A 22481-nucleotide genomic window follows, 5' to 3' on the forward strand; every position below is an offset into this window, starting at 1 on the left:
TGTCATATTCCTTGCTTGAAACCTCAAAGTTGTATCTAGCAAGGAATATGACATTACCTACAAGCTGGATCTGGGATTTCTATTGGAGAAGCAGTTTCTGCCTATCTTCATACTGTAGCCCTACTGTATTTGACTTTTGTGCCTGTTGTTCACAAGCTTATCTGCCCTCTCGTTGACTAGAATGGTCCCATCTGATTTCGCCTCCTCCCACCTGCCTTCCATCTTTGAGGACATGTATTTCAATTGTTAAAGCGGTCACTCGACTATCTTATCAATATAATAGAACATCTTTGCTGTGGCACAGGCGCTGTCAGGTGCAAAGCCGCTAACGACACCGCGGCAGCTCGGTTAAAAGTACAGAATGTGCCAGGAACAACGAACAAGAGCTGCTCTCTGATTCTCTCCGAGGAGAGAGAGTGATCAGCCATGGCCAGCTGTCGGAGAGGGAGCCCGCGGAGCCGGGCAGGACAGGCAAGTGGCAGTCTGAGAGCAGCGAGGAAGCCCGGGCAGAGAGATCCTTCCAGCGAGTTAGGGGATGCTGGCGAATCAATGGCAGAGCTACCACAATGGTTGCGGCTTTATTTCTATGGGATGCACGGTATCACTTTGGATATCCTCCTGTCGTCGGCACAGGGGCTTTTGGCTGACAGGGACCCCAAACTGTTCGGCTTTTCCTCCCCGTACCTCTGCATCATGCACTCCGTGACCCATTTCTTGCTGGAAAAAATATATTCGCAAAAGAAGTGCTTTCAAGGACGCACAGTAGTTTTTCACCTTGTTTTCTACCCCTCTGTGTACATTGGGTTGCAAATCCTGATTGGGAATATAAACACGCTGACCGAGCACGTTAGAATAGTCTCTGCCACTCATCTCGTCGTTCACTACCTACTGGCACTGTACTTCACCCAAGTTTTCCACAAGGGGCTTGAGCGGCTGCGCTACCACTGCCCCGGGAAACGGACCATGTCTACACCGGAAAAGCGCACCCTGGAGCCGCTGCCTAATAATGGTCTGCCCGATGTTGTGCGATTCCTCTTCTTTGGAATGCACGGCTTTTTGGACGAGATCTTTTTTACCTCGATATTCAACCTTGTGGAGAAATCGGACCGGACCATGAGCGGCCACACGTCCCTGTGGTCCTTCCTGATGTACGGAAGCTGCAGCTTCGTGGTAGAGAAACTCTACCTGCATTTGTACTTTAGACGGGGCTGGAGCACCTGGAGGCGGCTCCCCATCTATATCTGCTTCATCTACACCTGGGAGTTCTGTTGGGGGCTGGCGCTGCGGCAGTACGACGCGTGCTCATGGGACTATTCCCACTATCCATTCAACTTCATGGGCCTGATCACGCTCCTCTACCTGCCCGGATGGGTCTGCATCAGTCTCTACCAGGATATTCTGTCCAGCGTTCTGCTGCGCGTGGTGGTGTGTGCCAAAGACGAGGAGTGAAGGCACCCGGGCAGGGCGCTGGCATCAACGTCTGCCATGTGTCCAGGGGAGAAAAAAAATGTATTATAGGCCTAGGCCACATTTGATTTAGGGACTATTGATAATGATACAAAGAAAGAAGAGTACATTTAAGACCATCAATGTTAATGTGTATTTCCCTTGTGGAAATGTGGAGTTGATGTGGCTGTTTAGACAGCATCTTTTATCAGTGATTCTAACAAATAGCCTATCAATTTGTGACAAATAGCCTAAAATCACAGACATGCCATGCCTGGCATGTGATGACACACAGACATGCCTTCTGCTGTGATGACAACTGACATTTCGAACTTTGATGTAGATGAAGTAGATGAAACAATAATATTTAACATTTTACACTTGCTTGCTCATTTTAGAGCTGTGAATTATTTCCTAAACTATATTGACAAAGTCAGCCATATGCATGGTGGCACCATTTGACTAGGTTGGTCTCTTCAATCCCAGAGCATGCTTTGAGCTCATTTCTGCATGGCTGCATTCATGATCACTTTATTGCTTAAATCGTATTACCTTAAAACAATGCATGACATTTGGAAATAAAATAGCTTCTAAAAAGTTCAAAATGTATGTAGCATGAGATGTAATCGAACCGAATAGAACAGGTGGTGGACCGAATTCATTTCACTGTGAATCTTTTTCTGAACCAAACCTTAACCTTACTGTGTTGGAGTGCCTTTCTGAGCAAACCTACAGACAGCTGGACTAAAGACAAACTGAAATACACTGTGGGCCAGTTTCCCCCTAGTCCTGGCCGAACTCAAAATTAAGCTCAATGGGGAATTGATAGTGCTTTTTAAATCTACAACTATAGGCTTAATCTGGGTCATGCAAACAGGCAATGTGTGCCAATCAGACAGACCCTGATGATCATCTTTATATTTCTCCCTTCTTTACATAGTGGCATCCCAGCCCCAGGCTTGTTTACCTAACATTTATAAAGCAGCGGAGCACGAGTCAGCTTTTTATGGTTTACACTCTATAGGTTGATCTGGAGTGGGCAATATCGGGAGTCAGCAGACCTGGGTTCAAATACTACTTGAAATCTTTCAGGCACTTTCACTGTTTGTTTTAACCTGCCTGGAGTGCGAGATGGACGGGTTTTGGGGTTTGAATTTTTGCGGCTACTCTATTGGTTCCACGCCAGGAAAGCTCAATCAAGCCTAGATAAAAGTATTTGAAATCATTTCAGAATAGTATTTGAATCCAGGTCTGGGATCAACCTCCATGCATAGAGCTCTTTGGCATATATCTTTCTGCCTGTTTTATTTCCTCGTTTGCCATTGTACCAAACGGTCAAGTCTCATGTTCTCTCTGAGGGGCCAAACACATACAGTATGTGTGGATACCTGGTTCTGTGACTTCATTAGCAACCTGTTCCAACTCTTTGGAAAGTATGTTTTGAAACGTATCGTTTTTGCTCATTTTACTGATTGTTATGATTCTCTAGCGTGTTTCGAATGCATTTTACTGCCTTCATCAGTCCTGGGGATCCCGTGAAACAAAGGTTGGAGGTAACTGAAAGCTGGTAATATTGATGAGTAATACTAGTGCAGGGAGAAATATCTTAGAACATAATGTCATTAAAATATTGCAACTTTGACACATGTTGATTTTTGTCCGATTGTTATGAATATGGACTGAATGGTTCATGCCGTGGGAGTTTCCCTGTCCTGCGCGAACAAACAATATTTTCCAGTCGTCTGGAGACTCACACTGGACGGACTGAAATGATACAATTCTTTTCCTTTTGGTTTTGTCATTTCAAAATGGTGGGCTTTTGTTGTGAGCGATGCAAAAGAAGGATACACATGGTGAATAGGACCAGGAGTTTCTTTCCTGGTTATGTGGTCGGGGAGGATCTCTTGTCCCTGGTGAAGTTGTTATCTTAACTGTATGATAAGGTTTCTTTTCAAATGTGAGGTTTGGAAATCATTGATAAACTGTATTTAATAATACACTACAACCATGTACTACATGGCTCACAATGAGGAAGTAAAACCATGTTTATTTTAGGTTATAAATGAAGAGAGCCCGAAAGTATTCTTGCTATAGTATGCCCATGGTGGAATTGAATTGAATCAATCACTGGATGGAAATAGTGTAGCCTGTATACTGTACATTACTTAAATCTCAAAGAATTCCATGTTGAACCGACAAGGTTGGCCCAGTTCATGTTCATGTTGTCTTGATTGACGTTGTGCTTTCACTAAATTGTTTGTATTTACAGGTTGTCTGTGTTTCTCTCAGATCAGCTTCCTTGGAAAGCTGCACAATGTCATAAAAAACAAAATGCCTGACCTTTACAGGAAACCGCACCTCAAATATATAAAGTCAACACTGCTCTGTGAGTGGATAAAGAGATACTGAATGACTCTTATCTGTGCCTGGTGTCAGATTGAGTCTGCATGAGAGGCAGAGATGATGAATCTGTTTTTTCCACCTCTGCACTGTTTGTTGTGTGTGTGTGTGTATGTTGTGTGTGTGTGTGTGTGTGTGTGTACGTGTGTGTGTGTGTGTGTACGTGTGTGTGTGTGTGTGTGTGTGTGTATGCATGCGTGCGTGTGTGTGAGTGTGTGTGTGTGTGTACGTGTGTGTGTGTGTACGTGTACGTGTGTGTGTACGTGTGTGTGTGTGTACGTGTACGTGTGTGTGTGTGTGTGTGTGTACGTGTGTGTGTGTGTGTGTGTACGTGTGTGTGTGTGTACGTGTGTGTGTGTGTGTGTGTACGTGTGTGTACGTGTGTGTGTGTGTGTGTTTAGACTAGGCTACCCATGGAAAGTTGTCAAGGAAGCCATTCAGCGAGGTTGGAGGGGTAAGGTAAGAAGAGCTGTATTGTACATGTAGGGACCTGTTATTTATGTTCTCATATATCTGATACCCAGCGACACAGCACCACCAGCCTATCTGATTGGCCATAAACATCTAGGGACAGCATTGGCTTATCTAATTGGCCGGATGACTCCCATCATTTACTTCTCCTTCTGGACTCATTATCTCCCTGCAGACTTCCTCTATTTGTTACAACAGTAAAACAATGATACTAACACAGTATTTAGTGTTGCTTCTTACTGCTTCACTGGTTCTCTGAGGTATCACTTCTCCGTTTCCAGTTATAACACTCGCACACGCTCAAACTCTCAATAGGCCTAACTCCAGAAGTCTGGCTAAAATTCAAGGTCATTCTTTACAGAGTAAAGCAGGCTAACGCTTAAATTCCAAATATCTACAGTAATCTACTTTAATGCTTAATAAGGCTTTGGGCTCTACCGTGGTCTACCCCCCTCGAGTTTCAAGAAACTCCAAAGCAAGGCAGGAGTCATCCACACACACACTCAAGGTTTATTATTATCAGGGCAGGGCAAGGAAAATCTCATATTACACTATTGGAATTTAACTTTCATTACAGTCGTTCGCAATGAGTAGAGAAGAAACTATTAATCAAATCAAAATCAAATGTTATTTGTCACATACACATGGTTAGCAGATGTTAATGCGAGTGTAGCGAAATGCTTGTGCTTCTAGTTCCGACAATGCAGTAATAACGAACAAGTAATCTAACTAACAATTCCAAAAAAACTACTGTCTTATACACAGTGTAAGGGGAATAGTACCTCTTGTCAATGTCAATGAATAAAATATTTATAATAACAGCTGTAATAGGTGCCTGTCTTCACAACATCAACACCGTGAGGGTCAGTAGTGCAATGGTCAACCAATGACACTGTAAATACTCACAGAGACAGAGAGTCACGTTTTTATTTACATATGCACTCAAATGATATACAAATAACTACTGAAGAAATGTTGTCACAGATTAACCATCTCTACTTGCAAGAAACTCTTCTTTGTTCCAGTCGCAACAGATCTATTTCCTGCTGAATGACATCAGTAGACCGGTAAATCAGTATGGAGCTTCATCATTACTGCAGCGTGAACCTTATTAAGTCACAGAGAAAACAGCGACCTGAAACACCCAGGTTTTACAGTACTGCATGGCACACTCTATAGTTTGTCCTTATCCGCAATCTTTCAATCAACATATCACCCGAAGCCAACATCTGCATGAGACATTACCTTTATTTAACTAGGCAAGTCAGTTAAGAACAAATTCTTATTTTCAGTGGGTTAACTGCCTTGTTCAGGGGCAGAACGACAGATTTGTACCTTGTCAGCTCGGGGATTTGAACTTGCAACCTTTCGGTTCCTAGTCCAACGCTCTAACCACTAGGCTACCCTGCCGCACATCACTTACCTCTGATAATTATTACAGTATTATTATGAAGGTCAAACAAGAGACTTGGGCCACCTTGTGTATGTTACATAGGACACAGTCCAGTTACACAGGTCAACACTCATGATCCATCCATCGGTGTTTCAGTGTTTTTTCAAGTTCTCTTTAATGGTTGACTGTTCCATATCAGCGATCACTTTATTCAGTGTCTTAGTCTTGTCGGACAGACCCTGATGCTTCAGTCTAAACACCAGTGCTTTAGACAGGTGTATGGGCAGCTTGGGGGAACATGTCCGTCCTGCATAGCATTGACAGGTGAACCTCCTGGAGAAGAGAGTCAGGTCAGCCAGACTGGGCGTCCCCAGGACCATGTACGTGCCCCTGGCCCGGAGGATACGGAAGTTCCCTGAGGACAGGTGGAGGTAGTGGTCCGACTCGTAGTGCTTCCGTACGCAGCGCCCGTTCCCCTGGCACAGGAAGTCGCCGCAGAGCTGGGCGGCGGCTGTCACGTTGGCGACGTAGGGGTTGAGCGTGGTGGTGAGGTACGAGGAAAGAGCCTGACAGGACGCCTGTGGGGAGAAAGTCGGAGGAAATGGAAACTCTTCATGTCCACGAGTAGTGGTGAGGTACACCTAGTGAGGCTCACAAGACACCTGTGGGGAGGAAGTCGGAGGAAATGGAAACTCTTCATGTCCACGAGTAGTGGTGAGGTACACCTAGTGAGGCTCACAAGACACCTGTGGGGAGAAAGTCGGAGGAAATGGAAACTCTTCATGTCCACGAGTAGTGGTGAGGTACACCTCGTGAGGCTCACAGGACGCCCGTGGGAAGGGAGGGTGGAGGGAAGGAACAATACACCAAAGGAAGTCAAGTGGATTCATGTGTGCTGGAGTTTAACATAATATTCTATTCATGGTGAGAAAACATTTTCCTGTTTTCTTATAGTTTTGTTGCTTAAAACAATGTTCTGTGTCTCAAATGGCACCCTATAAATGTCAGTGGCATTGGCTTTCAGTGTGAGTAGGGAGTATCACCTTGAGTGTGTATGTGTGTCAGAAGCCCTGTTTATACCTGGCTCTAGCATGCGTCCTTTGTCCTGATATTGTCTACATTCTGATTTTGCCCACATTTTCAGAACTATGTGAGGCTTTGGTATTAACGTGTGACTCAAATCCGTCCATTGTGTCCACATTGTGACCAGATTTCCTTGTCCCTCCCTGTATGCGTATTTATTTGTTTTAAGATGCATATTAATGCCATAAGTTAATGGTGCCACCTGTCAAATATTTTAAGGCAGGATAAGGATGATTTAAATGGTTTCACTGTCCAGATCCATGTACACTTGTAAGATATCCAGACACAATGTGTGCCTGACCACCTCCGGAGGTGCTGAGCAAGATCTGATCACAATGCATCTTTTGATTGTCTACGTACACCTGCATGAAAATGTGGGCACAATCAGAATGTGGACAAGATGTGGACAAATGTCACAACCAGGTATGAACAGGGCTAGAGTATCACCTAACCTTGTCATCGTAGTCGGCACTGGCCCCCCACAGCACGGCTCCTGAGGCTCCCACGGCAGCACTCTCCCCGATGGTGCTGACCAGGTCCCCCTGGAGAACATTCCACAGTTAAAGCAGAGAAGAGTTATTATTACGGTGGTAGGGGTTATGGTAACTGCACCTCATGACAACATTCCTCTGACCTCAGAACCCCACCATCACCCTGTTTCATGTGTCATTTCTCACCTGGCTGAGGAAGCGTCTGTTCTGGTCGATGAAGACGGGTCGTGTGTACACGTAGACGGGTGCGGTGGTGGGCCGGGCGGGCAGGGCAGACACCCTCAGCGCCTCTTGGACTCGGTTTCTCACCAAGAGGGCGGCGCTATGCCTGTCCCCTAGAGACGCCTAAAAGAGGCACAACAACCCCATACGAGTTAGTCTCCCTTACCTCACCTACAAACTAGGAAGCACTACAAACTAGGAAGCACTTTAGTATAACCTGACAGACTAGATAGGAGATGACAAAACCAAAACACATCTGGGGGTAGATGTTAGATTATGAATTAGTCATATCCTGCCCCACCCCCAACAAACAAAAAACATTCTTACCTGCAGGTATATAGAGGGGTAGAGTGCGGAACTTGCCTCCCACAGCCAGAGCAGCTCATCATTCTGCCCCATCACCTCCTTGGTACATCTCCCTGTGTATCCCGGCACCATCCATCCATGGTTATAACAGTTGGGGAACAGGTAGAATCCCCACTGGTAGTTGGGCCTGAGGCGGCTACCCAAGGACAGAGTCTCTGCCATGTAGCTGCGGGCTGCTGCCTGGAACTGCTTCTTGGCCGTAGCCGTGGCCCGCCAGGCTGTGAGGGAGCGGTCCCTCTGGCGGGCATGGGTCACTGATAGGGTCCTGTAGATCCACTTGGAGCCCCAGTTCCTGGCCCACAGGGGGCGCCAGTCCTCCCAGTCGATCACAGCCAGGCCACGGGCCGTCCTGGAGGGAGGTGGTGGAGCAGTAAAGTTATAGACTTATTATGCACTGATCTAAGGTTAGTTTTGTGTCCCCAACTCTCCCTTAATGGTTAAGGTTAGTGTTTGAACATAGTGAGCTAAACATCGATCTGTGCCTAAGGGTAACCTCTACACGGTTAATAATTAAGGTTAGGGTTTTGGAGCTGATTCTAGGTCAGTACTTGGAGGGGATGTAGTAGTTGATGTCAGCCCTGGCCTTGGCCAGACTGGCCCTAAGGTTTCCTCTCTGGGGGATGCCTCCGTAGAACTGCTGCCTGGAAGGCAGGTCCACGTGGGGGTAGAGCCCCAGTCGGTCAGTATAGAACAGAGACAGGAACTGACCTGGCACCTAGAAACAGGGAGGAAGGAAGCACAGTAACGTTTTTGTTAGGAAAAAGTTATGTCTTGTACTTCTCGCAATAAATCCCTGTTAGGACATTGAAGTATATGATTGTTTCAGGTTTGATGTGTCAAACATTGTTATGGACATCCTTCAATTTCAAACACGTTACCAGCTATCCAAGAGGAATATGCGTATTGTTTCTTACCTTGGCAGGTGTGGCCACGCCTCTGTAGGGGGAGGTGTCCAGGGAGATGTTGTACCTGTTACAGACCAGCTTTGGGATGTTCCAGGTCACTATGAAGGGCTCACGGTCAAATAGAGGGGGGGCAGTGTGGGGGAGAGGATGGGGGAGGTTTTGGGCGGATTAGGAGTGGAGTTTTTGGGTAAGGGACGCGTGGTAGAGGGAAGAGGAGCCATTGTTGTTTTGGGAAGAGAAGGAACAGTAGTTCTGGAGAGAGAAGGGGTGAAGACCTGAAAGAAATGAGGAGTGATAGTTTTGGGACGTGGATAGGAAGTTTGGGGGAAGGGACTGGTGGTATGGGGGAGAGGAGGAGGAAGAGAAGGGGGTTTTGAGTAAGGGAGGGTTGGTCGTTTTGGGGAGACGAGGGCGGGATGTTTTGGGAAGGGGAGGGGTGGTATGAGGAGGTGGAGGAGGGGAGGGTTTGGGGGAAGTGTGATGGTGGTTGTGAACAGGGGAGGGGTGGTGGTGGAGGAAGTATAGAGGGGAGGACCGGGGGAGGACTGAGAGAGAGGAGAGGTGGTGATTTGGGGGAGAGGAGGGATGGTCGTTTTGGGAGGACGGGGGCGGACGGTTTTCGGGAGATGAGGAGTTGTAGTTTTGGGGAGACGAGGCCGAGAGGTTTTCGGGCGATGAGAGGAGAAGATTTTGGGGAGACGAAGGCGATATGTTTTGGTTAGGTGATGGGAGGTATTGGGAAGAGGAGGGACAGTGGTTGTGAAGGAAGTGTAGGGGACAGGAGAAGGGGAGAACTGAAAGAGAGAAGGGGTAGTGGTTTTGGGTAAAGGAGGCACAGTGATTTTGGGGAGACGAAGGTGGGATATTTTGGGAAGACGAGTGGGGGAAATTATGGGGAGATGAGGAAAGGTAGTTTTGGGGGTTTTGGGAGAGGTTTTGGGTATCGGAATGGTCATATAGGGAGTAAGAGCAGGGGAGGTTTTGGGAAGGAGAGGGAAAGTAGTTTTGGGGAGACGAGGACGAGAGGTTTTGGGGAGATGAGTCAGGGAGGTTTTTGGGAGGGGACTGGCTGTGTCGGGGAGAAGAGAAGGGGATGTTTTGGGGAGACGAGGGCGGTAGGTTTCGGGGGGATGAGGGCGGTAGGCTTTGGGGGGACGACGGTGGTAGGTTTGGTTTAGGGGAGGCAAGGTATTGAGGACAGGAGGAGGGGAAGTTTTGGGGAAAGGAGGGACAGTTTTTGTGGAGAGGGGAAGTATGGTGGTGGAGGTGGTGTAAGAGAGAGGAGCAGGCGAGGACTGAGAGACAACAATTATGATTGCTTTGGAGAGAAGTGTACGGGGGGTTTTGAGCAGATGAGTGGGGGAGATTTTGGGGAGACGCAGATGGGAAGTTCTGGGGAGGGGACTGGTCATATAGAGAGGAGTAGGAAGGGAAGTTTTTGGGAGACGAGGGCGGGAGGGGTTTTGGAGGAGGCTTGTAGTATGGGGGAGTCGAGGGCGGAAAGTTTTGGGTTTGGTACGGGTGGTATGAGGTAGAGTAGCATGGGAGCTTTTGGGAAGAAGAGGAACAGTGGTTTTGGAGAGGAGTGGGATGGTGGCGTAGGGGAGAGGAGCGGGCGAGGACTGAGAGAGAGGAAGGGTTAAGGTGGCGAAGGAAGTTTGACGTTGGGGCTGGGGTGATGTGTGGGTGAGAGGAGAGGTGGCAGTAAGTGTAAGAGAAGGGCTGGAGGTTGTTGGAGGTAGGAGGGTATTGGAGCTGATGACACCCAGGAGAGAGATGAGGGCGGACAGCAGCAGTACAAAGCCCCTGCTCTTCTGGATGTACCAACCCATCCTTTCTCCTGTGGAGGAGAAACATTCAGCAAAGAAACAGACAACAAACTGTCAGTATGAAGTGTACTGCGTATAGAACATATATACTGTACAGATTTACAGATGGATGTTTGTTTTAGTCATTTAGAACTAACAGTCATTTAGAACTTACAGTCATTTAGAACTTACAGTCATTTAGAACTTACAGTCATTTAGAACTTAGTCATTTAGAACTTAGTCATTTAGAACTTACAGTCATTTAGAACTTACAGTCATTTAGAACTTACAGTCATTTAGAACTTAGTCATTTAGAACTTACAGTCATTTAGAACTTATAGTCATTTAGAACTTAGTCATTTAGAACTTACAGTCATTTAGAACTTATAGTCATTTAGAACTTACAGTCATTTAGAACTTATAGTCATTTAGAACTTACAGTCATTTAGAACTTATAGTCATTTAGAACTTATAGTCATTTAGAAATTACAGTCATTTAGAACTTACAGTCATGTAGAACTTATAGTCATTTAGAACTTATAGTCATTTAGAACTTACAGTCATTTAGAACTTACAGTCATTTACAACTTACAGTCATTTACAACTTATAGTCATTTACAACTTATAGTCATTTACAACTTATAGTCATTTACAACTTATAGTCATTTAGAACTTACAGTCATTTAGAACTTATAGTCATTTAGAACTTATAGTCATTTAGAACTTATAGTCATTTAGAACTTATAGTCATTTAGAACTTACAGTCATTTAGAACTTATAGTCATTTAGAACTTATAGTCATTTAGAACTTATAGTCATTTAGAACTTACAGTCATTTAGAACTTATAGTCATTTAGAACTTATAGTCATTTAGAACTTACAGTCATTTAGAACTTATAGTCATTTAGAACTTACAGTCATTTAGAACTTATAGTCATTTAGAACTTATAGTCATTTAGAACTTACAGTCATTTAGAACTTATAGTCATTTAGAACTTACAGTCATTTAGAACTTATAGTCATTTAGAACTTACAGTCATTTAGAACTTACAGTCATTTAGAACTTACAGTCATTTAGAACTTACAGTCATTTAGAACTTATAGTCATTTAGAACTTACAGTCATTTAGAACTTACAGTCATTTAGAACTAACAGTCATTTAGAACTTACAGTCATTTAGAACTTATAGTCATTTAGAACTTACAGTCATTTAGAACTTATAGTCATTTAGAACTTACAGTCATTTAGAACTTACAGTCATTTAGAACTTACAGTCATTTAGAACTTCTACAGACATGTATTTGTTTCACAGAGAGATGTGTATCATCTTAACAATCTTCTCACAAACTATTTTCAATCCCTTTCCCCATGTCCTTAAATGAACCTCCTTGGCTAAAGGTTGTTGCCATGTCAGAATGCTGGCTATGGCAGCTGAGTGCCAGCCTCAAAGATGCCCACACAGATGGCTGGCACTGTATGGAAGAACTGCCACGGAACTGCCATTTGGATAATCACTATCCCTTATCCCTAGCCTGCCAAGCCAAACCCACAGATAGACATAACGACAAGGTAAAAGACAGACGACACGGTACCTGGTCATCCCTTCACATCAGGTCTTAACCACAGCTCCTTGATCTGACGACACTCTGGATCCAACGAAGACACCTTGGCTTTTGGAGAAATGGCTTTCGCACCTCATCGGACCAGACTAAGAAGGTACTGTAAAAACAACCTTCTGGGTATCCTGTACAGAGGAGACTAGACCCATTTCCTACACAGACCAACAGGAGGGAGGAGAAAGCTGGGCAGAGCTGTGTATAAGGATGCACCCACCACTGCCTGTTTGTCTATCGAGAATAACTTGTTATGGTCTGCACCAGCCAAGTTGGTCTTGGAACAAGAGAGGATGAGACACCTGGGTGTGAGGTTGTGGAGCGTGTACTGTTTTAACCTCTGTAGCAAACAGTCTGGGACCGGGGGCAGGGACCGGGGGCAGGAGCTTGGCCGGAGTAAATACGGATTGTTAAGAGGATCGACTGGGGCAGCATATGGGACTAGGGCTAGGTTAGGCTGGGGTATGGGGGTTCGGCGGGGGATGGGGATTGTGATCGATAAGGAGATTGGTAAGGGGATCTTGAAGGGGATGAGCTGGGGCTGCATATGGGGTTGGGACTGAGATTGGGACTGGACAGAGCATCACAAACAGTTTATGCTTTTGTATTTATAGGAGTATTTCCGAATGCCTTACTCATTCTGATTTGATTGCCTTTACACTGCACTGAATCAAAGCCGCCTTAAAATAGAGGTGTCACATGTCACAGTCAACCGCACAGGGGTTCCGGTTATGAAACTGCGCTAGTTATCAAAGCACTGTAGCTGTTTAGTAATCTAAATCAATGAGACGTCCTGAACCTGACAGTCTGAGAAAGAGCTTATAACAATTGTAACTTTCTATTGTCTGGTTCAGAGCACATTGTTTCGGTCATCTCCAGTACGCAGCTCGATGGGAACACTGGTTATCTGTGCAGCGCTCCACTCTGGCCAGACTAGTTGTCTATGCAGACCATCTCACACCTCAGTGACAGGAGAGAGGACTATTACGTAATAGATCCTACACTGAATGTTGCTTAGAGACTCACTAGCAGCAACACCACTGTAGTCCGGGGTGTCAAACGTGTTTGTGGGAACAGACATGTTTTTCCTCCTAGGCCTCCAACGCGACAATGCGATTCAGACACTGATGAATGCATACTTCTTTCAGGCATGGAAAGGGCAAGCTGGGAAAGGGTGGGAGGTATTGCAAGGTCTCTCTGCAGCTTACGGTACATTATTGTGAGGTCAAATATAAGGTAGACATACAGGCTGGAGGGTTCACGTAGAGCTGAGAAACCATAATAAACCATAAATCATTAGACAAAATGGCCAGGGCTTGAATGCAGAGTCTTGAATGTAGTACAAGTATTGAATGTAGTTAGTACGATATGAAATGATAGTAAAACAACAACAGACTCATTTTGAAATGAAGAAGGGCTATACTTTATGAATCGTGATAGACTAAATTCCTCTGAATCTATTGAGGACATAGCACTGGCAGCACACCTCATGTTCTCTCTTTTCGCACGATGGAATCTGTGACATATGACCTTTGACCTGGTAATACTGGCTTACTATAGGATTACAGTCATGGGGCTGGGGAGTGGTCGGCGGTGACGGTGATGGGGGAGGACACGTGCCAGGGCCACAGGCACAGGGTGCTGATGGGGGATGGGAGGTGGACGTGGGGAGGTCAGAAATACAATTACATTGTATGATGTTAAAGAGCACATGTCGAACTCATTCCACGGAGGGCCAAGTGTCTGCGGGTTTTCGCTCCTCCTTTGTACTTGATTGATGAACTAAGGTCAGTAATTCCCCTCACCTGGTTGTCTAGGTATTAATTGACAGAAAAAATCAAAAACCCACAGACACTAGGCCCTCCACGGAATGAGTTTGACACCCCTGTTACAGAGGGTTAATGGATTATTTCACATATAGTACATTGTTGACATTGTCTTTTGAGAAGACAAAGTCAGAGAGAATTTGCATGCGAGTGACTTTCCGGTACATTTTCAAATCCAACCACAAGATGGTGCTCCTGGTATGACATATGAATGGGGTTGTGATGGCTAAATTGTCCAATATAATTGTCCCAATACAATTTCCATCCTAATCCTTCCTCCATAATGGAGAGAGGTGAACTGTTAGTCTTGATGCAAATGAATCCAATGTCCAGAGTTTGATTCAAGTCGAAATATAAGAATCCATGTATTTGTCGTTCTCCTTGTTACAAAAATTTTACAAAAAATCAAACAAGGCTAAATTGTTAAATTCAAACCAAAGAAACAAACAACATGCATGGTTTGGTATGGTCAAATGGGTGTGTGCTGCCATTGCAGTCACCCCGAAGACGTGGATGTCGATTAAGGCAGCCCCCCTCCCCGGCACCTCTCTGATTCAGAGGGGTTGGGTTAAATGTGGAAGACCGTTTCAGTTGAAGGCATTCTGTTGTACAACTGACTGGGTATCCCCCTTTCCCTTTCCCGATAGGCCTTGGAGCCTGTAGACATTTGAACTGTGTTCCCCTTCAGTAGAGCGGGATATACACACCTGAAGATAAATGGCAGTAACACATAAAAATATACAATATAAGCCAGGGATGAGCAACTGGCAGGTCACCCCTTTGCTAGGCCCGCAGATCCATTTCCAAAACGTACTGTTTAGAGTTAGAATAGTAGAATACACAAGGTGCCATTTTGGAATGTGGCTGTGCATCAGCAGTTTTTCACTTGTGATGTCAATCACTGGGATTCACTCAATTAGTCACCATCCCTATTGATTTTGTTAGTCACTCTCACTCAGATATCATATTAAAAACTGAAACCATTTTTCTCCACCCAATGGCAAAATGTATAGAGTTGCAGGAAATGAGTTGTACAATTGTAAAATGGGGGGAGCAACACAATTGACCTTAGGGACCCCAAAAGGCTAGGGCTGGCTCTGACTGCATGTAGAACCGTGAGCCGCCGCAACCCCTCAGGATGAATTCATGTTTCTTGTGACCCCCACCCCCATCAGAGTTTCCCAAGCTCCGACAAAGACGGAACCTTTTTCTTATTTTATTTTCTTTCCAATGCAATGATATTTTCACAGGTTCCTCACTCAGCCTTTTCCTGTAGATGTCCCTTTCATACCTTTTACTGTTACTTTTTTTTTGTATTTTGTTTTTTTACCCCTTTTTCGTGATATACAGTTGGTAGTTACAGTCTTGTCCCATCGCTGGAGAGGCAAACGTCGAGAGCCATGCGTCCTCCGAAACACTGCTTCTTGACACGCTACTTGCTTAACCCGGAAGCCAGCCGCACCAAGGCGTCGGAGGAAACACCTTAGGAAACGCCCGCCACAGGAGTCACTAGAGCGAGACGGGACAAGGACATCCCAGCCGACCGGCCAAACCCTCCCCTAACCCGGACAAAGCTGGACCAATTGTGTGTCGCCTCATGGGTCTCCTGGTCGTGGCCAGCTGCGACACAGCCCGGGATCAAACCCGGATCTATAGTGATGCCTCAAGCACTGCTGTGCCTCTCGGGAGGCCTTTTTTGTATTCATTTGTGCAGTTGAATGAGTGAATGAGTGGAGAAGGGAAAAACGAAGGGCTATATTGTATGATCTTTATTTCTGCCTAGTATATACTGCCCTCTTGTGGTACAGTTATATTTAATCTCTCTGTCTCTCTGATCTCTCTAGCTCTCCCTCTATCTCCCTCTGATCTCTCTATCTCTCCCTCTGTCTCCCTCTGAACTCTGTCTCCCTCCCTGTCTCATACAAACTCTAATTTTCTTCATTCATTAAGTTACATAATCAATTATTTCTGTTCTGTGGGCATTTGAGGAACTGACCTGGTTGCTGCATTACTTCCCCCTCACTTCCCATCGCTCGGTGTGTGAGGAGAGCACTGGTATGGCAAGGGCCGTGTCTGTTTCAAGTTTCAAGTTTTTTTAGTAGTCCTGTATATGGGATGCACACCGTCCAGCGAAATGCTTAGATGCAGGTTCCTTCTCGACAATGCTACCACAACAACAAATAATAAAAGAAAGGAATACGAACAAAGTCAATGGCAGTAGAATAGAATAAACATTTTATCATAAGTGTAATACAGGAAGACAATTTATAGCCCAATATGTACTTGTGTTTTGGGGACGGGGACGTTGGGGGGCAAGTGTTTAAATTGTGCAGTATTTAGCAATAATAATAAAAGAGTCTGGTAGCAGCAGTTGTGATATGTGTTTAGCATGAATGTATGTGTGTGTGTGTGTGTGTTAGGGTTGAGTAGTGGGAGCTGGGTTATAGAGATTTCCCAGACCCACTCCCTTTTCCCAGGACATTTCCCCCGCGCTGCAGACAGCTGTATAGGTCTCCTAATACAGGAGTATTAAAGGCCTAGTGCACTACTTTTATTAATATAGATTTTTTTACTTATCTTTTTTTGGGGGGGGGGGTGCTGCAGCTACTTCCTGCAGATATAGGGTTATACATAAGCTTTTAACTTATAGCCTCTGTCTTTTTCACAATTTGCACTTGCGCTCCCGTGGACTCGCTTCCTAAAAAACGCTCCTTAGCTCTTGGAGTCTCCCCCCCCAACAAAAATAAAAAACCTAGATTAGAATAGCTTGCTGGGCATTTTTCTTTAGCACTTCTTATACTAATAGAATATTTGTAGAGGGATGCAAGCTCTTGATTGCTCCATGTTAAATACAGCAGCCAATAGAACTCACTGGGAGTCTGAAAGAAGAGAAAAAGCACAATGGCGGTAGGCTATCGCAGTTATTTATTCAGACCCATAACCATTCAATCTAACGGAAGAGAAGTGAAAGCCTTCTGCATTTTATTCTAGTTTTATTCAAGCGTGTCATTAGAACAATGAAGATAAGGAAAACGCAACTTGTTTCATTTAACTGTTGAAAGCAAAGAAGGGACGAAGCAACAATCGAGAGAGAAAGGAGAACAATAAGGGGAAATATTATGAAAGTACAGTACCAGTCAAAAGCTTGGACACACCTACTCATTCAAGGGTTTTTCTTTATTTGTACTATTTTCTACATTGTACTGTATAATGTAGGAGGTGTATTTTGGGTCATTGTGTAAGAACCGACGCTGGAGTAGAGAAGCAGGTACGGAGAGTGAACATTTAACAGAAATGGAACAGGACAGGAAAAGCGTAAGAACTGGGTAACAAAAAAACAAACAAAAATGTAATGCTGAAACGGGGAACAGAGCTGGGGAACAGACAGATATAGGGGAGGTAATGAGACAGGTGATTGAGTCCAGGTGAGTCTGATAATTTGCTGATGAGCGTGACGAGGGAAGCAGATGCGCGTAATGATGGTGGCAGGAGTGCGTAGTGCTGGGCAGGCTTGCACCCTCGAGCGCATGAAGGAAGAGTGGGAACAGGCGTGACACATTGTCCTGTTGAAAAACAAATGATAGTCCCACTAAGCGCAAACCAGATGGGATGGCGTATCACTGCAGAATGCTGTGGTAGACATGCTGCTTAAGTGTGCCTTGAATTCTAAATAAATCACAGACAGTGTCACCAGCAAAGCACCCCCCACACCATCACACCTCCTCCTCCATGCTTCACGGTGGGAACCACACATGCGGAGATCATCCGTTCACCTGCTCTGCATCTCACAAAGACACAGAGGATGGAACCAAAAATCTCAAATTTGGACTCACCAGACCAAAGGACAGATTTCCACCGGCCTAATGTCCATTGCTTGTTTCTTGGCCCAAGCAAGTCTCTTATTATTATTGGTGTCCTTTAATAGTGGTTTCTTTGCAGCAATTTGACCATGAAAGCCTGATTCACGTAGTCTCCTTTGAACAGTTGATGTTGAGATGTGTCTGTAATTTAATTTGAACTCTGTGAAGCATGCATTTGGGCTGCAATCTGAGGTGCAGTTAACTCTAATGAACGTATCCTCTGCAGCAGAGGTAACTCTGGGTCTTCCTTTCCTGTGGCGGTCCTCATGAGAGCCAGTTTCATCATAGTGCTTGATGGTTTTTGCGACTGCACTTGAAGAAACTTTCAAAGTTCTTGAAATGTTCTGCATTGACTGACCTTCATTTCTTAAAGTAATGATGGACTGTCATTTCTCTTTGCTTATTTGAGCTGTTCTTCCCATAGGTCTTTTACCAAATAGGGCTATCTTCTGTATACCATCCCTACCTTGTCACAACACAACTGATCGCGTTAAGAAGGAAAGAATTTCCACTAATCATCTTTTAACAAGGCACACCTGTTCATTGAAATGCATTCCAGGTGACTGCCTCATGAAGCTGGTTGAGAGAATGCCAAGAGTGTGCAAAGCTGTCATCAAGGCAAAGGGTGGCTACTTTGAAGAATTTCAAATATAAAATATATTTTGATATGTTTAACACCTTTTTGGTTACTACATGATTCCAAATGTGTCATTGCATAGTTTTGAGGTCTTCGCTATTATTATACAATGTAGAAAATAGTAAAAAATAAAGAAAAACCCTTGAATGAGTAGGAGTGTCCTAACTTTTGACTGGTTCTGTATATGTCACCCTACTGATTATACATTTTTTAAAACGTCCCTATTAAAATTACATTCGTAGCCTATAATTGTAACTTTGAAGGCAGCATGTCCTGAACCAGCAATGCAAGTTCTCTCCCAGCTTCATGGTTTAAAGAGGTGTGTAATTCCAGTACATATAATACAATACAGTAAAGTAATACAGTCCACAAAATTAGCCTATTGGAGCTTGTTTCGTTTCTTTTCCCAAGAGAGCGTAGCTGCATCTATGGGCTTTTATGTTTTTCTGTCATGCATTATGTGAGGTAGCATATAGCCTACTGTATATCATAGGCTATTTATTGGATAATGGCACTATCATTTGGGCTTTTTTGGGCTTGGGATCATAAAATCTATTTAAAGTAGGGCTCATAAAATATCTTTAATGTATGGCTCGTCAGGCTCAGGTAGCATCAGGCTTGAATCTTCATGCTGGTCAAAGCTCTAATCAAATCCAGACATATTTATATGCTTTAGAATGACACTTCTGATTTTGGCGGGAAATACTGGGTTACCTGGGAGAAAAGTGATCTATTCTCGGGATGGAACATTTATAAATACCGGGAACATATTAAACCCTAGTGTGTGTGTGTGTGTGTGTGTGTGTGTGTGTGTGTGTGTGTGTGTGTGTGTGTGTGTGTGTGTGTGTGTGTGTGTGTGTGTGTGTGTGTGTGTGTGTACGTGAGTGAGTGCATGTGTGCTAAGGTGCAGGTGGTCAGTCCAGTTTGAGTGTTCAGCTGTCTAATGGCCTGTAGACAGAAACTGTCTCTGAGCCAATTAGTATCAGATCTAATGATCCGTTGCCGTCTGCCCGACAGTAAGGGAGTGAACTGCTCGTGGCCGTGGTGTGTGGTGTCCTTGATGATGCTACGGGCCTTCCTCAGGCACCATTTTGAGTAGATGTCCTGGAGGGTTGGGAGCACGGTCCCAGTAATGTAGTGGGCTGTCTTCACCATCCGCTGGAGGGTCTTGTGGTCCTGGACGGAGCAATTCCCAAAACCAGGTCGTGATGCATCCGGTCAGGACCCTCTCGATGTTAAGCAGTATTTGGAGAGCACCCTAGACGGCATGCCGAATTTCTTCAGCCGCCTTAGGAAGTAGAGACGCGGTCCATCTGACCGTGCTGCTGCTCCAGTTTCAACTGTTCTGCCTTATTATTATACGACCATGCTGGTCATTTATGAACATTTGAACATCTTGGCCATGTTCTGTTATAATCTCTACCCGGCACAGCCAGAAGAGGACTGGCCACCCCACATAGCCTGGTTCCTCTCTAGGTTTCTTCCTAGGTTTTGGCCTTTCTAGGGAGTTTTTCCTAGCCACCGTGCTTCTACACCTGCATTGCTTGCTGTTTGGGGTTTTATGCTGGGTTTCTGTACAGCACTTTGAGATATCAGCTGATGTACAAAGGGCTATATAAATAAATTTGATTTGATTTGATTTGTTGCGCCCTCTAGACAAGAGTGGTGGTTTTGTTGGTCCATGTCAAGTCCTCGGTGACGCAGAGGAACTTCAAACTCTGACTCTTTCTTTTGCAGTCCTGTTGATGTGGATCGGAGCATGTTCCTTTGGTTTGCTGACGTTGAGGGGGAGGTTGTCCAGGGGTCTCTGAGGTACCGCAACGCATGAGAAGAAAATTGATGGTGGTGAAATGGACAGCGCTCTCCAAGGTGCTGATTCATAAAAATGATTTTAGACGTCACTGCGGAATATGTACTATGAACACATGCTCGAGCAGAGCTGTGGGGCTTACCCAAGTCTGAATCTCTTACTGCCTTTCAAGACATCAATGTACAGCAACATTTTTAGATGTCACTGCAGAACACCCATCATATGCATATAGAGCCCCACAGTGGAGGTGTCATAATACACATAAAACCAAGCAGTCAAACAGGGAATTGGTTCCAATTGTTTTTCCACCATTCATTTTTCCCATAGGGGAAAATTAAAATAAGGGCTGTGTTTCGTGAAGGCTTACCCTGGGGTGACATTTTGGTAACCATGGAAATCTCGTTCAGACAAATTAAAATAAGGGCTGTGTTTCGTGAAGGCTTACCCTGGGGTGACGTTTTGAAAACCATGGAAATCTCGTTCAGACAAGTTAAAATAAGGGCTGTGTTTCGTGAAGGCTTACCCTGGGGTGACGTTTTGGTAACCATGGAAATCTCGTTCAGACAAGTTAAAATAAGGGCTGTGTTTCGTGAAGGCTTACCCTGGGGTGACGTTTTGAAAACCATGGAAATCTCGTTCAGACAAGTTAAAATAAGGGCTGTGTTTCGTGAAGGCTTACCCTGGGGTGACGTTTTGAAAACCATGGAAATCTCGTTCAGACAAGTTAAAATAAGGGCTGTGTTTCGTGAAGGCTTACCCTGGGGTGACGTTTTGAAAACCATGGAAATCTCGTTCAGACAAGTTAAAATAAGGGCTGTGTTTCGTGAAGGCTTACCCTGGGGTGACGTTTTGAAAACCATGGAAATCTCGTTCAGACAAGTTAAAATAAGGGCTGTGTTTCGTGAAGGCTTACCCTGGGGTGACGTTTTGAAAACCATGGAAATCTCGTTCAGACAAGTTAAAATAAGGGCTGTGTTTCGTGAAGGCTTACCCTGGGGTGACGTTTTGGTAACCATGGAAATCTCGTTCAGACAAGTTAAAATAAGGGCTGTGTTTCGTGAAGGCTTACCCTGGGGTGACGTTTTGGTAACCATGGAAATCTCGTTCAGACAAGGTGACTTTGATCAATATATTCGTCTCAATTTACTCTCAGATTCTAAAATGCTAATTAGCATCAAAGCAGCCATAGTGCAAAACTATAAATCCTTGCAAGCACCTTCAAGTCATCTCTATCTATCACTTTTGCTAACAGGTATTTTGTCAATTTGAAACTTTCACAAGACAGTTCCCAGAATTGTCCATTTAAAGAGATTTTCCCAATGTATTCAATACTACATTTAGCTCACATTCAATAGTTAATCCATAGATTTCTTACCTTTGCCTCGAGTCATAAGTTTCGTCCAGATCATCATGAAATTTGTAGTTATTTATTTTAGACACATTAGCAGCTAATTAGCATTTTATTTTTTTGGGGGGGGTAAATACAGGCAAATATATTTATAAAAGTCATATCGTCCTAGAGAGATTTACACAGTTATCAAAATGTCACGCCAGAGTAAGCGTACACAAAACACAGCCCTTATTTTTGTGTTTCTAAAAATCCCCTATGTTGTTGCCGATCCTTGCGGCCTGTGCCTGTCAGGAAGTCCAGGATCCAGTTGCAGAGGGTGGTGTCCAGACCCAGGGCTCTGAGCTTGGAGGGAACAATAGTGCTGAATGCTGAATTGTAGTCAATGAACAGCATTCTCACATGGTGTGTTCATCTTGTCCAAATGTGTAAGGGTCGTGTGAATAGTGATGGAAATGGCATCTCCCGTGGATCTGTTGGAGCGGTAGGCAAATTGGAGTGGGTCCAGTGTGCCTGGCATGCTGACCTTGGTGTGGCCCATGACAAGCCTCTCGAAGCACTTCCTGATTACCGGGGTGAGTGCCATGGAGCAATAGTCATTTGGGCATGTCACCTTGTTTTTCTTGGGCACTGGGACAATGTGTGTGTGTGTGTGCGTGTGTGTACTTGATCACTGAGGCCAGGGTTTGCATTGTAGCTGTGTCTGTGGTGGCTCCATCTCTTACAACGTTCACTCTTGGGTCTGTTTTCTTTCTGTGGGAGTTTGCTGTAACTCTTCTTGCGGCATTGAGATTTTACAGAA

At 44.7% G+C, this 22481-nt stretch overlaps 2 protein-coding genes across 2 annotated transcripts; one reads left to right on the plus strand and one right to left on the minus strand.

The window, feature by feature from the left end:
• The first annotated feature begins 225 nt into the window (after positions 1-225).
• On the plus strand, positions 226-3712 carry LOC112216876 (transmembrane protein 229A). The gene has a single exon (XM_024377017.2). The coding sequence runs from the start codon at positions 427-429 to the stop codon at positions 1447-1449; it is 1023 nt and encodes a 340-aa protein (XP_024232785.1). The 5' UTR covers positions 226-426; the 3' UTR covers positions 1450-3712.
• Positions 3713-5684: 1972 nt separating this feature from the next.
• Positions 5685-22265, minus strand: LOC112217167 (hyaluronidase PH-20-like). The gene is made up of 7 exons (XM_024377456.2): positions 22206-22265; positions 8787-8885; positions 8421-8587; positions 7834-8221; positions 7471-7629; positions 7246-7335; positions 5685-6288 (listed from the first exon to the last, which is right to left on the minus strand). The coding sequence occupies exons 1-7, from the start codon at positions 22263-22265 to the stop codon at positions 5863-5865; spliced, it is 1389 nt and encodes a 462-aa protein (XP_024233224.1). The 3' UTR covers positions 5685-5862.
• Positions 22266-22481: the final 216 nt, after the last annotated feature.

The sequence above is a fragment of the Oncorhynchus tshawytscha genome, linkage group LG17 (assembly GCF_018296145.1).
Source record: "Oncorhynchus tshawytscha isolate Ot180627B linkage group LG17, Otsh_v2.0, whole genome shotgun sequence".
NCBI classification, from domain to species: Eukaryota; Metazoa; Chordata; class Actinopteri; order Salmoniformes; family Salmonidae; genus Oncorhynchus; species Oncorhynchus tshawytscha.